This window comes from Zalophus californianus, chromosome 3 (assembly GCF_009762305.2).
Source record: "Zalophus californianus isolate mZalCal1 chromosome 3, mZalCal1.pri.v2, whole genome shotgun sequence".
Lineage (NCBI taxonomy): Eukaryota > Metazoa > Chordata > Mammalia > Carnivora > Otariidae > Zalophus > Zalophus californianus.
In genome coordinates this window covers 64,496,379-64,511,292 of record NC_045597.1, presented here as the reverse complement: position 1 = coordinate 64,511,292, position 14,914 = coordinate 64,496,379, and the positions used below count along the sequence as shown (strand labels likewise).

The 14,914-nt window shown below is 35.9% G+C and overlaps 1 protein-coding gene across 9 annotated transcripts in view; it reads right to left on the bottom strand.

Moving 5' to 3' along the window:
* Nucleotides 1–14,914, bottom strand: part of TRPC4 (transient receptor potential cation channel subfamily C member 4) — a 199,976-nt gene that overhangs the window by 134,393 nt on the left and 50,669 nt on the right. For all 9 annotated transcript variants that reach the window (XM_027589174.2, XM_027589170.2, XM_027589178.2 and 6 more), the window contains one exon: nt 13,383–13,787. In XM_027589174.2, coding sequence (XP_027444975.1) covers nt 13,383–13,760 — 378 coding nt within the window. In that variant the 5' untranslated portion in view covers nt 13,761–13,787. The remainder of the gene's footprint in view (nt 1–13,382; nt 13,788–14,914) is intronic.

Genomic DNA, 14,914 nt, shown 5'->3' with positions numbered 1-14,914 from the left:
ATATATATATATGTTTTCATCTTACTGGAAGATGAAAACATTGGGGATTAATTCCTCATTTATCATGCCCCAGGTGAAATATACAGAAGGAGCTGAAGTTCCAGGGAAATTAAACCAGCCTCCGACTACAGAGCTAGTTATACAATGAAAAATGATCTCCTGCTTTTTGCTTTCAGATCAGATTTTCTGTAACAAATGGGATGTTTTTGCATGATAGTAATCTTAAAATATCTTTTTTGCCATTTTGTTATACAATTAAGTAAAAAAGGAATCCAAAAAAGTATAGATCATGCTGTTTATAAATTTTTGTTTGCTTTTTTGGGGCGTCACTTTCAATCTGAATTAGGTGATCTATAAAAGATGCAGTTGTACCAGTTAATAAAATCAGATAAAAATAGACAAATTTCATGGAAACTTGTAATTTTAAGTGCTTAACAAGACCTCTGCTAGTATTGCAGACTGCAAAAACTTTAATCTACTGAAAAAATAAAGAAGAATGAAGTATATGACTAATTTTTAACTTCATGCCAGATGTTTAAAACTATAACATGTATTTTTAACGGCCTCAAATATTCACCAGGTGGCAGTCTTTTCCTTAAATGTGATAAAAAAAAATGTGATCTGCTTTTTCTAAGGGATCATCTCCAATCATTTTCCTTTATCATAATTTTTCCTTTTCTTTCTCTTTATTCAGAGTGAAACTACATTTTATTTGATAATTAATGGCATGTTTATATTTATTTAGACTTCATTGTGGTTTTATAAGCCTGGCCAATCTCCTCTCTCCTGACTTCTAGACCTGGTTGAAGTAAGGCTCGAGCTTCTTGGCTCCATCCAACCTCTTATGGATTCACAGGCCTCCTAACCATTATGTGGATCTCCAGGAAGCTTTTCCCAAGAGATTTCTTTTCTTTTCTTTTCTTTTCTTTTCTTTTTTTTTTAAAAGATTTTATTTATCTATTTGACAGAGAGAGACACAGCGAGAGAGGGAACACAAGCAGGGGGAGTGGGTGAGGGAGAAGCAGGCTTCCCGCCGAGCAGGGAGCCCGACGCGGGGCTCGATCCCAGGACCCTGGGACCATGACCTGAGCCGAAGGCAGACGCTTAACGACTGAGCCACCCAGGTGCCCCTCCCAAGAGATTTCATCTCCAGAATTCAACAAGTTTGACTCCCAACGTCTATTTTAGCATATTTGAAACCTTATCATAAAAACTTAGAAATGTGATACAAATGTGAATCTTTAGATCGAATTGGCATGCTTGGTTCTTGTATGAAGATGCTTCTTGGGTGTGATGATGAGTGATGATGATGATGATACTGCTTCAAATGTAAATACATTAAGTACTTTACATGAAATATTTCAAATTTCTAATTCACATAATAATTGTGAGAGGTAGCCATTACCCCTTTCCCTTTCACGTTCAAGATAACCATTGGCTCACACAAGTAGGAAAGAGTGGAAGTAGGACTTGGATTCCAGTCTGATTCCAAACCCAAGCTTTTCCCACCATGAAATATTTCTTCTTATGCAAAACAAAGCCTTAAAACACTTATTTATATTTACATGTCTTTCCTTGTTCCACAAAATATTTAAAGTGGAATTAAAGTGATGTTTATGACAAATGTTTCTATTTGATTCTAGACAAAAACCGAATTTTACACCTGGCTCAAGAACAGATAATCTGTCATCTTTGGCAAATTTCCTGGACTCTAAGCTTCACTTTTTTCATACCTGTATAAGGTGATGGTTCCAGGAGTCAGTGTGTGTGTGTGTGTGTGTGTGTGTGTGTGTGTGTGTGTGGTGGGGCGATGAGGATGATATAAAATTGTTCTTAATTCTTTCTGATTTCAAAATTAGATATTGAATCTTTGCTTTTTTGGTTGAGAGAATGAGGCAGCTTAGGTCAGGGTTAAGTAGAACATGGTATAGTAAAGTAAAATTCATCCAAAACGGGTGTTTCTGGAACATATGATTTAATGATTACTACCTGCAGTTTAGACATTAAGTTTAGGCTGAAAAGCACTCAATGGAATCTACTTAAAGTGTATTTTTCTAAGACTGGTCATTTAAGGTCAGGCCAGAAGAAGCAAAAGCTCCTCAGATGATAAAGGATTAATGGGCACTGATATTCTAGAATAAAGTATGCCAGAGAGATATGAATTAGCAACATTTAATATTACTTAATTTATTACATAAAAATTTTAAAAACTTAAGCATTTCATTGGTAGAGCTAATAGTTATATATATGTACAAAGCAAAAATATTTTATATTGGTTCTATTTAGAGTGAAGAGTATATCACATTATTATATACAAAAATTCATCTAATATGCCAATGTATTATATTTTCTCACATCCACTGAATACTTAAACACTTTTATCATTTTATGGAAACACAGTGATACTAGTTCCTTCTTTCACTAATGTTAAGGTTTTTCAATTTTTGTGTCTTACATAATCAAATACAGATATTTCTTAGACATTAGGGGCACTATTCCTCTACTCTCACAAAAATGCAGTTTTAAATGCAACTAGAAATCTGTATTGTATAGAAAACAAAATAGATGAGGATGCATATTATATATTATTACTTTTATTTATCTCGAAGTGGCAATCGATTGCTAGATTAGATTCCTTGCGGTCAAGGTTTTCTTTGTGATCATATTTTTTATAAAGTCGTTTACTCTATGAACATATTTTAATAATATTTTGGTCACAGTTGCAGACAACGAAATCTTAAAAACAACAGAATAAAAGAGTAAGTGAGGAAGTACGTGATCCCTTTATTGAAACTTTGCTCAGCCAAACCATTCTACTAACTTTCCTGTGTCTTTTCATCTTGAGTTGTCCTCCTCTGCTCTGCTACAGCAGAGTTGAAGAAGGAGCAGAAGACAGTGATTCTCTATCAGGAATAATATAGTGATTCTATATTACCTGTGCTTAGTACAAATAATAAACACTGTAACAGTGATCACACTAGATAACCTTTAGAATCTCTTCCAAACCTAAACAACTATCTATGATTTTAAGAAAACCAGTTCCATTTTCCTTTTTTTTTTTATTATGAAGGGTGTGTGCGTGCATGAACAAACGTATGTGTGTGTATATACGTGTGTGTGTGTGTATACACACGCACACATACTTCTTGGTATTGTGAAGTTCACTAAGTAGGAAAAGTGATACATATTTTCAACATAACGTTCTAAGAAATATAAAGGGGTGTATAGGCTATGACGGTAACAAACAAGAGGGATATTTCATTCCATCAAAGTTTCACAATTTATCGCACACATAAATGAGGAAAAGGATTTGTGCTGTCTGCAAAATAACCTCTGCCAGTCTAGGAGGCGGGGTCCCTCTCTGCAGACTCCTGGTCAGGTTCCAAGACGAGCTCCTCTCTGGGCCCTCAACCTCTGTGTCTGGCCAAGCACAGGGTAATGCTGTGATGAGCTCTGTTTGACGTGTCATTGTCTACGCTCCTGTTAATATGCTTGTCTCAACTCTTGCTAGCCATTTCTCAGTGTGCGAACACTGTTCCCTCATTACTGCTGGTCTTTTCCTACAACAATCTAAGGGGAATTGAGGACATCAGATGACCAGTTTTTTTAAATCGTTAACTGAAAGGCACTTAAAATTGAATGAGGAGCCTGGTATGAAGGAATTTCAGGATGCATCTGTGGAGTCAGGACATGGAGAGATCTTTCTATGCTGCTCGAAGACCAAGTTGTACTCCTAGGTTATGGATGTTCTGAAGGGCGGAGCTTGCTGGATATATCTGATGGCCAAAGCAACCAGGTAGTTTGGCATAGTAAAGACCATGAACACAGAACACCTACAATCAGACTTCCCTTGGAAAATTGTTTAATTTCTCTGAGCTTCAATTTCCTGATGTATGAGACAACAATGTAAAATGGTCTTAAGAGAATGCCTGGCACACTGAAATGCCCAATTACTGTTAACAATTTTTATTAGTATCCTTTGATCTACAACCACTATAGTATAATGTAATAGAAATTTATTAAATGGTTAAATGCATTTAACCTATTTGCTTTTTCAGATTATGTACTTTTTTGAGAAAAATTAGTCAATATACTGCTAACTGAGGATTCACTGACATTTTGAGCAGGGAGTAATACACATAAAAAAGTCTAAATAAATGCATAATTATTTCTAATTTATACTTTATTCATCATGATATTATTGTACTAAAAGTTCACATTTATAACTAATGGTAGTAGAATTGCTTAACAATTAAGCCGGTATCTCCAAATCAAACAAATCTATGTATTTCCCCCAGGAAAATCCAGAAACCAAGGAGGAATATTGCAATTAGGTTACACACATGAGGGGTGAGGCTCCTGCAAAGTTAAATCTGACTCCACTCACTCATGATCTCATTTAAGGGGAAAAAAGCTATGGATTCAGTTGGTAAATTTGTAATTATGAATTTCTCTTATCTGGCATAAACCACCCATTCCTCTAGGTAGTGTATAAATTGGTCCTCCCATGCTCTAAGCTCGTAGTTTAGAATTATTGTCAAGTGTTTCTAATACATGATTCAAACAACAGTGACTTGGAACATTGATATTTCTAGAAGTTAACTGATCCAGAAAATTACTGCATAAAGAAAAAATTGTGGTAATGAAAATGAAAGCACTCTTTCTAACTGCTTGAAAAATTGGTTCTTGAACATTTAAAATTCCACACTACTTGAATCCTCATTTTCTTATGTTTCAGATTTTACAGTAATAAAATTTTACTTATTTTGCATCTAATCAGAGAATAAGTCAATATAGTAAGTTGAAAAAAAAGAGGGCATTTTGAAGACAGTTATGAGACATTCTAGTCATAATAGATATTTTTTATAATTCCCAATTATATTAACACCTTATCTATTTGATTAATTATAATTGTTAAATGACTCACTGTGATTCCTTGGTGATTAATTTTTTAAATTACTATAATTAAGTAAGTTCAATGAATACATTGTTTGCTGAGACATCATGTTATTATTTTTAGATTTCATCACAACATTTCTAACGGTTTGGGGGGATTTAATAAAAATGACTCCAAAAAAGCTTTTCACCAAAGCTCATATTTCAAAGATCAGCTTCAATCTCTCTTATTTTAAGTTTAACATAAACTCACTCTTCATACTAGCACTAACACTTCACAACACATTTGCTTTGGGGAATATTTAGCCTCTTCAATGCATATACACACTTTAAATTAAATTTAATTTAATAAATATAAAATGATCAAATGGTATCAAGGTGGAGGGACTTACTGAGCTAACTCTCTTAATGTAGGCACTTTGGGGTGTTAGCTAATGTTTACAACAACCTGCTGAGTAAGGACTATAATCCCCCTCTTCTTTATGAGCAAGTCAAGACCCTAAAGATTAAATTATTTGCCCGAGATGATAAAACAGGACTTATATCCAAATTTTTCTCTCTCTCAACTCTCTTCACCATATCTCACTCCTTCTCTGTCCAAAAATGGGGAGTAAGGGCTCTATTTCGTATATTCTTCTTTTTTTAAAGATTTTATTTATTTATTTGAGAGAGAGAGAGCACATGGGGGGAGGGTTGATGCAGGGCTTGATCCCAGGTCCCTGGGATCAGGACCAGAGACAAAGGCAGATGCTTAACGAACTGAGCCACCCAGGCGCCCCTTATATATTCACACTGTAGAATGGAAATGTCTCAATGCTTGGAGTTTTGTTCAATTGCTTGAAGTTTTGTGTTTTTTTTTTTCACTTGATTTTCAGAAGAGGCTAAAATCCCTTTTCTTTTGTGGGTTCCAAACATATTTAATGATTGTTATTATTTTACTTTCATAATAAGTGTGATATGCTGAAAGGAAAAAGCAAGGGCATGTGTTTCAAAGGGATTATTTATAATTGGCTGGTCTTCAAGAAGAATAAAATGTCAGTGTAACTATGGAAGTTAAATGGTGCATTATATGATGAGTCAGAATGACCAGTTAGCTTATGCCACGTCGTCATCTTAACAGTACGACATAGGCTACTTTTTATAAAAATTCTTCCACTTAGGACAGAATTATTCATATCTCTCATGATTGCCATTTGCCAGGGGACTAAACACAATCTGTGCTCAATGTTATAGTAGCTTTTAAACTCCTTGCTGTGGAATAATAAGACTCAATTTAATTTTTAGACTTTCAAAGTACTTGTTAATAAAACATACTTTATATTGGTTACTACTTTATATAGTTAGGGATAAGTTTCAGCTTTTCCATATTAATGGTAGATTTAGGCAATATTATAAACAACTTTCCTGTTGACAGCTTAAATCAGAATAGAAAGAAAGTATAATTAATTATTTATCTACTATGTCACACAATAGGATAAGTATTTTTGAGGGGGAACATCTTAAATACTTTATTTCTGTCTCTTGCCCACTTTTCCTCTCAGTCTTGCTCTCTGAATTTTGATAGTTCATAAGATTATGGTTAAACATATATTTCCGTTCACTTACTGTCGATATCCAGGCTGTAATAAAAACAGAGAAAAGGGTAACCTCAGTTGGTTAACTACTGAGGAAAGTAAATGTTTTCATTCTGCAAGGAGTGCTCTGAAGACTAGGGCGTACAGATTGTCTTAGCAAACAGTTTCATTTATGAGGCATCATAGGAAGTTCACGGGACTGAGGAAGGCAAATTTACTAGTTCCAAAGCCCAATGAGGAAAATGAAATGAATGCAAAAGTTAAAAGTAAATTTTTCAGGGTATCTTAAGTCTTGAGGCAGAAAACAAATGGTTTCAATCTGAAAATTTTAGATTTGTTTTAAGAACATAGTTCTCTGCCCAATAGCCAGAGATTTATTTATTAGTAGCCATATTGATTGAAAAAAATGTTCTTTAATTTTAGTCAGCAGTTCTTTAATTTTAGGTTGAATCTATATTTGCATCAACGTGCTAATGCCGGGGGCCCCTTGTGGTGCACGCAGTCGGTTAAGTGGTTCTCAATTTCGGCTCAGGTCATGATCTGTGGGTCCTGGAATCAGGCTACACATTCAGCATGGAGTCTGCCTGGGATTCTCTGTTTTCCTCTCCCTCTGCCCCTCCCCACTCAAGTAAGTAAATAAATAAAATCTTTTAAAAAAACCAAAATATGCTAATGCCAATCTCTTATTTCAGACTCTGATTTTCTGATCACATAATGGGCACTGTTTCTAAAGTCACAAGTAGTGACTTTAGAAGCAGCCAGTCTACTGAAACTCCTTAAAAAAATGTTCCCCTACATGCACTGAAGTGAAAAGGAAAAGAGTAAACTGAATTAAATTCTCCTTTGCTCTCTCTGAATAGGGTTTCCAATGATCACATTTTTCAAATTAAAAAAGAAGTCATGCACTTTACAGGGTAAATTGCCAACACTTAACTTCATCTTCTCGACATGCGTTGTGTCATTAAGATATTTGTCAGCAGGAAGACAGATTATGGCATAATACAGTGGTAACAGTATAGTATGTTATTATTATATGTTACTTTGTAAGATACTTTTATAGAATTTGAACACCAGACTTTAAGAAGCAAATAAATTCATACTATGATTCTAACTAACAACTGAGAAAACTAAGGCTCAGAATGATTGAGAGATTTGTCCTGTTAGCAAGTGGTGAATGGGGCTTGAAGTCAGCTTCTCTATCCCTCAACTCTGCTCCTTCCCAGCACTTCCCAGCTTCGAATGACTTTGTTATTCCTATTTATTGGGCAACCAGATTATAAATGACATTATAATATTCAAGATAGAGATCCTCAGGCTCTCCTGAATATGGAGATCTAGAGACTCTTTTAAATTTATCTCTTATCCCGTATTAGGATGAGTAATGATTTAAATTACTCCCATTCATATTGGTGTGGTGGCTACAACTTGAGAACATACAGTTATCTTTCATGACTCTTAAGTTCCAGCACTGATTTCCTGACTTTGTAGTCTGGAACATGTCAGTTTTACCTTTTTATGCCTTCATTTCCCCATCTATAAATGGGAATAAAAATAACACCTACCTTCGTACAAAATTATCACAATTTCTAGCACAGTGAAAGGCTTAATGAATATTATCTAGTATTATTATTGCTTTTATAATGACAATTATCATCATCATTCAGATTATCTCAAGTTTCATTTTCTAGCTATTAATTTATATAAGTCCTTTTAGTCAGGTCAAATACCAACTCCACTGGGTTCCTTTTTCCCTTTTTTGTAAAATAAAGTGATTCGGTTAGGTAATCTCCAAGATCTCTTGAAGTTATAAAATCTATATTCTTTTTTTAAAAGACTTATTTATTTATTTATTTGAGAGAGAGAGTGTGTGAGAGAGTGAGTGGAGGAAAGAGTGGAGAGGGAGAGAAATCCTCACGCAGACTCCCCGCTGAGCATGGGGCCAGACAAGGTGCTCGATCCCAGGACCCTGAGATCATGGTCTGAGCCAAAATCAAGAGCCAGACGCTTAACCAATTGTGCCACCCAGGTGGCTCCAAAAATTTGATATTCTTTTTAAGAGAGCTTTAAAATAAATTTCTTCGAATGAAATACTCAAGGCTTAACTGTTAAGCTAATCAGTAATGTTTAGCGAAATCTTCTTCCCAAAGAATGGAAAAGTATAATAAACATATTAGTGAAATTGGGAGACTCTCATATAATAAATATCACTTAATCATTAATATTTAAGGGTATTAACTGAAATCTCCCGAAAGCCAGGTTAGCATGGCATAGTTCAATACACACCTAACATAAAATACACAATCACAGTCATTCTGTAACTTTCAACTTCCTCGAAGTCAGTGGTTCTAAAAGTGCTGTCTCCTGACCAGCAGCATTACTATCCCTTATGTCCTTGTGGGAACTCTAAGTTCCGGGGTCTCATTCCAGACCTGCTGGTTCAGAGACCGCGGGTGGGGTGGGATCCAGCAGATCCAGCAATCTGTGTTTTACTAAACCCTTCCAGTGATTCTAATGGTGCTGAAGACTGAGAACCACTTTCTAAGTGGAGAATGGAAAAGAAAGCTCTGTTTCTGATAGACATGTACTGAAGCAGCTGAAACTGAAATTGAATGTGGCCTTGAATCTAGTCTGAGATGACATCAAAGAGAAAGGTCTGTTAGAAATAATTAAAAGTCAAGTAACCAATCAATTGGCTCAAAACTGGGGCTGAGAAGCCACTCTCCGTCATTCCCTGTAGAGAAATAAGGTACTCAGAAGGTTAAAGAAAAGGTCAATAAAATTATCAGAGAATATCAGAGTAATGATGGTAACAAGGGAACAGTCCCAGTAAGAATACATGACATTCCAGGATGCCTGGGTGGCTCAGTCGTTGGGCGTCTGCCTTCGGCTCAGGTCATGGTCCCAGGGTCCTGGGATCGAGCCCCACATCGGGCTCCCTGCTCAGCAGGAAGCCTGCTTCTCCCCTTCCCACTCCCCCTGCTTGTGTTCCCTCTCTCGCTGTGTCTCTTTCCATCAAATAAATAAATAAAATTTTAAAAAAATACATGATGTTCCATCTTCCTCCTTAGTGTAGGGAATCACATTTTCTCTAGCTGTCTACTGTATGAAAGAAATGAAATATTACTCTTTCCATTTGTTAATAGCAAAATAAAAATAAAACACTAGGACTCAATACCCTGATTTATGTTGGTCTACATTAAATATGGAAGGAAATATTTAATGATCTATGACCATCTATTTATCTGGCAAAACTGAAATACCTTTGTTAGATGCTGCATTGAGAAAATCTTTTAATAGGCTAACAACCACAAACATTAAAACAATTTATAAGGGCAAGAAAAGGAAATCAATGTCAGAGTAATAGGAAGACAAGAGGTTTCAAAGTCTTCACTATCATCTATATATCAATCCCAGACCCCTTTAAGTCCAAAATTTCGAATTGCCTTCTAGGTGTCAATTTCAACAAAATAAAAAACTGAGTATATTCAATCAGGTCCTATAGACCGTGTCCTATAGTCTCGATCCTAGCAAATGGAGTTAACTTTTTCCAGGTATACACCCTTAAACAGCCTTCCTCCTCCTTCTTCAGGCCCTTCTCCTACCCCTTCATGTCCCCTACCCACTAACAGTTTGTATTTACGAAATCCAGTCAATACCTAAGAGTTTATTTCTCCTTCATCTTTTCCATTGTGATCACGCTTATTCATATTCCCATGATATTTTTCCTGTCCTTCTTCACAACTAGACCTTCAGACTCCGAGGAATAGGAACAATGTCTACTCCCTAGCATCCAGCACAAGGCCAGGCACAATAAGCATATGCAAATAGTAAATTGTGCTCTGGAGAATGTACACAAACTAATCTGAAACTCACAGCTCCTATGACTTCAGGATGCCACCACACACTGCATCTTCTTCCAGACAAAGAAATGAATATGTGACAAACTTACAAAAGAAGAGTGTATTTCCTAATCCACATTTGTCACTTTTTAAGTTCTTTTTTAAAAATTTATTTATTTATTTATCTTTGTCTGTGAGAGAGAGGGGGAGAGAGAGTTGGCATGGATGGGGGAGGGGCAGAGGGAGAAGCAGACTCCCCACTGAGCAGGGAGCCAGATGCCTGGCTCCATGTGGGACTCTATCCCAGGACCCTGGAATTATAACCTAAACCGAAGGCAGATGCTTAACCAACTGAGCCACCCAGGTGCCCACATTTTAAGTTCTTAAGTAAGTGTTCTAATAATCAGATTTGTATAATTTTTATATTATATCCTCGTTCTTGACTCATTTCAGGACAAGTTAGGTTTATTTTGTCCACTTGAATATTATTGTTTTCAGGTATAAACACTTGGCTTTAGTGATCTCAACAGAATTAATGGCAATGTGTCCCAGAGTCTTTGGGGGATGCCCATGAGACTAGAAATTCAGCAAATTATAATAATACACAAAATGGCTTACAACAATCACAAGAATCATCTAAGAAATTACAATTTATAAGGGAAAAAAATTCCTGTCAAAAACATATTTGCTACATACAACGCACTGATTTACAGCAACTTACTCCAAAACATGCTGGCTGTACCTGAGAGATGTATTATCTAAGTAAGTCAGTCACAGATAAACAAACAGTCAAGCTCTAATGGGATTTACTGTATTCCCCACACCCCGCCCAGAGAACATCTTTTGTGTGCTACATTATATACATATTATGTTCTAACAACAATGCACCAAGACCTCTGTGGTAGATTGGTTTTGTTCTTTCAAAATGATGAAGTTCAAACAAAAAGATACATATTTTTTTTTGTTTATTCTTAGTGCCTTCACTGAAGAGGAATTCTAGAATACAAAAAAATATAAAAGGAAAATTCTTGGCCAGCAAATAGATACAAGAGAAATCTTCCAGAAACACATAGCCTGAGATATTTCTGACTCCTGACGAATGCAAACCTTTACTGCCTTTTGTTAATAACCAGGGTTCAGATCAAGTGCCTGTAAGGAGCCAGGACCTACTTGTGAGACTAGTGTTGAGCTCAGAAGTTGAATATCTTCCAACAAACACTCTCATAATAGCAGATATCTTTTCCAGACACCAAATTACTCTGGCCAGCACAAATGTCATTTGCTAAAGAGACATTGAAATGTATGGCCAGTGTTCTCTAGAAAACAGAGCTAAAGTTACTTAGTAATAAATGTAAAAAGCACACTTAATGGCAAGTTTGTTCTATAGACTTGGTGCAATCTAAAATGATCTAGACTACAGTCACAACATCTGTCTCATGGTCCCCTATTTAGACATAAGCAAGAGGGTGTACAATATTAGGTCGTTGTTGTTAGAAAACATGGGGTATGACTATGGAAGAAATTTCAAAATCACAAGGTGACAAAAGCCGCACCTGAACTTACACAGATGAAAACAGACTCCTACTCATTCCTATCTGTGTCGGGCACTTCCCTTGGTGGTAAAAGCCTGGGATATAACATATATCTTTAGCTATTACCATGACCTGCCCACTCCTGTCAACGTTTGTATAAGTTTGAAAGGATAGATGCAACAGGTGAATTTTCTGCCGGTAAAATTTTAGCGATATAATGGGAAGGTAACATACAAACAATGGGATATGAAACCAACAACAAAAAAGCTAGTAAAGCAACAAGCAGAGAAGTATTGTCCTTGTGGAGTGTTGCTTTCTGAAAGCTTGGGCTCGGGTAAGGGGAAAGGGTGAATGGTGGGCAGGCATAAAAATGTACCATAGAACACAGGCTTCTGACAACACAGCAAGAGTTTTGTCGTTGTTATTTTTTTTCAGGAGACACCCAGCCGTGAAGTTGTTCTGCTAAAAATGGCAAGGATTCAGATAAAAGTCCTCCAGTAAAACAGATAACAGGAGCTACAGCAGAGCTGGCTTTAAAAGAATGTAGCTTTTAAACAGTCTGTCCTTTGCAGAGGTTGCACATTATCCAATACAGCAGAAATGGCTAGAGTGGAATCACACACATTTGAAGATTTTATTTTAAAAGGCAGATTTTGAGCCACTGCAGTATGTGCAATGTCTTTGCAATTAGTCAATTGGACTTGCAGGGAAGTGAAGAGTTCAGTGCGAGAGGAAAAAGGGATCCAATAGACAATTCAGATACAGGGCAGTCACAGACAGAAGGGTCTAGACAGACAAAAACAGATCCCTTATTCGTTCCTTTTTATGATTTCTCCACTTACTTAGTGGTTAAAAAAAAAAAAGCCAAAGAACAACAATAAAAATAGGAAGATAGGGAAAAAAAAACCCACACATTGTAGAATTATGTGCCATTTGAGTGTATTTTCTACCGATGACACTAAGATATAGCTACACTTTGGCATACTGTTAAATCTATAGCCAGGGTTTAGTTATTTTCTAGTAATCCTTTTTTGTTTTTATTTGCCTCAATTTAAAAGAATCCACTAGAGTTTGCTAATGAACAATATCAAACTTAGGTGATCCAATTCACTTTTGCAGTACGATGCAGAATCCCAGAACAGGCAAACAGATTAAACAGGAAAGCAGCAAACGGATTCAGCTTGCTGTGGTAGAATGTTGGAAATGAAAAGACAAGAGGAAAAATACCCACACGCACAGATTCGAGCCTCAAACAGCGTTCGTTCTAGGTTGGGCATTACATAGAAAGGTTTCCAATGAAGGCAAAGCCGCCGTGGGCTCCTTTGTTTTGCTTTAGTTCTCCCTAAAGGTCTGATTTGCCAGGGCAGGGGGCACAAGTACTAGGAACTGTCGGAGGGTATGACGTGGTTAGCTGCCACTAGCTCTCTATCTTAAGAGTTCTGATTTCCATGCTTTTAATTCTTAAAATCTGGAGAGAATTTGAATATCCACAGAAACCTTCTGCAAGGAAAATCTGTCAAAAACGGTGCTCTGGCACATACCTGTTTTTCTCCACTGGGCTTTTTGTGGTTCAGTAACAGCTCAACAGCTCCAACAACTTCCTTCCTGATAGCATGTAATAGAGCGTCTCCAACATAGACATTAAAGCTTAAAAGTAGTTCAATGAGCTCCAAGTTCTCATTTTCAATTGCAATGAGGAGAGCAGTTCTTCCAAGAGGATCGATGCAATTAATATTGATTTTAAAATAAATTTCCGCTTCCTCCAGGGATTTCTTGACACTTGCATAATCTCCCTTTTCCACAGCATTTAAATAGGCTTTTTCTGATGGTGAGAGCTCTGATTCTGCTCGGACTATCCTTAGAGGGATGCGATCTCTGTAGGGGGCATTCACATTCCTTTTGTAATAGAACTGAGCCATGTTTCATGCCATGCTATTTCCTTGTCTCTGAAAGTGCAAACAGAACCCGAAAAACACAAGGATTAGTGCTAGTACACTTTTTAATCATGATGCATCACACTTAACAACTAACAATAATGCCACAACATTGTCACAACATCACAACAATGATACCATTATTAAATGATAAGGGCTCTTTGCTCCTTCAACAGTGGACACAGACTTAATCATTATTCAGGTACCTAGAAATCCAGTTACAAAGTTCTAATCTAAGAGAAATAAAAATTGAAAACGTTACTTTAAAAGTGACATCTGCCAGAGGATATGCCTGTAATTTTTGGAAATTATTTACAAAATGCAGTTTTTAGCAGAGAACCTTGAAAACTAAAGGCTATCTTTTTGAGGTCCTAAAACTGGATCGGGGATATTCAAACGTACATTCACTGTCAATTTTGCTAATCATGCAGATGCTGTCGAAACTATGAAATATCACGATCTTAGCAAAATGCTTTTCATTTGTCATGTATTCTCTTCTTAAAGTTAGTAAGTACTGACATCAAAGTTTATGTGAATTCATAACATTAATGTCAATAAAATATCATACTGAACCTGATGAGTATAATTTTTTTTTTTTTCCTGTGTGTAAGTGAATTCACTGAGGGGGAAAGAACCAATGATATTAATGATCAAGATGAATCTAAGCAATTCAATTTCCAAAGGAAGAATTTAGAAATGGATTAAATATAGGAAGAGTTTATTATGAAAATGCTATTTTCTTAATTCTATTACCTTAATATCATGAAGCAATAAAGCACAAGACAGGAAAATATTCATTGCAAAATGTATTATTTGGAAGTTACAGTAAAGATACAGTTGAAGATGAGGGAATTGTTTTAAATAAATAAAAGATCATCTTAAGATAGATTGATAAGAATGAAGTCACTGGAAACTATATTGATTTAGTATCATACTACTGATACAAATTTACAGAAAAATCTATTGTTTTGAATATAAATTTTTTATTGCTGTTAGTTCCTGATTTCATACTTATGATCTGAACTATTTTATTATTCTATGTCATTTATAGTCAACTCACTTGTTTATTTATATACATTTACTATTAAATTAAAATTAATGGGGGATTCTAGGTACCGGGACATGCATATTCATCTTAA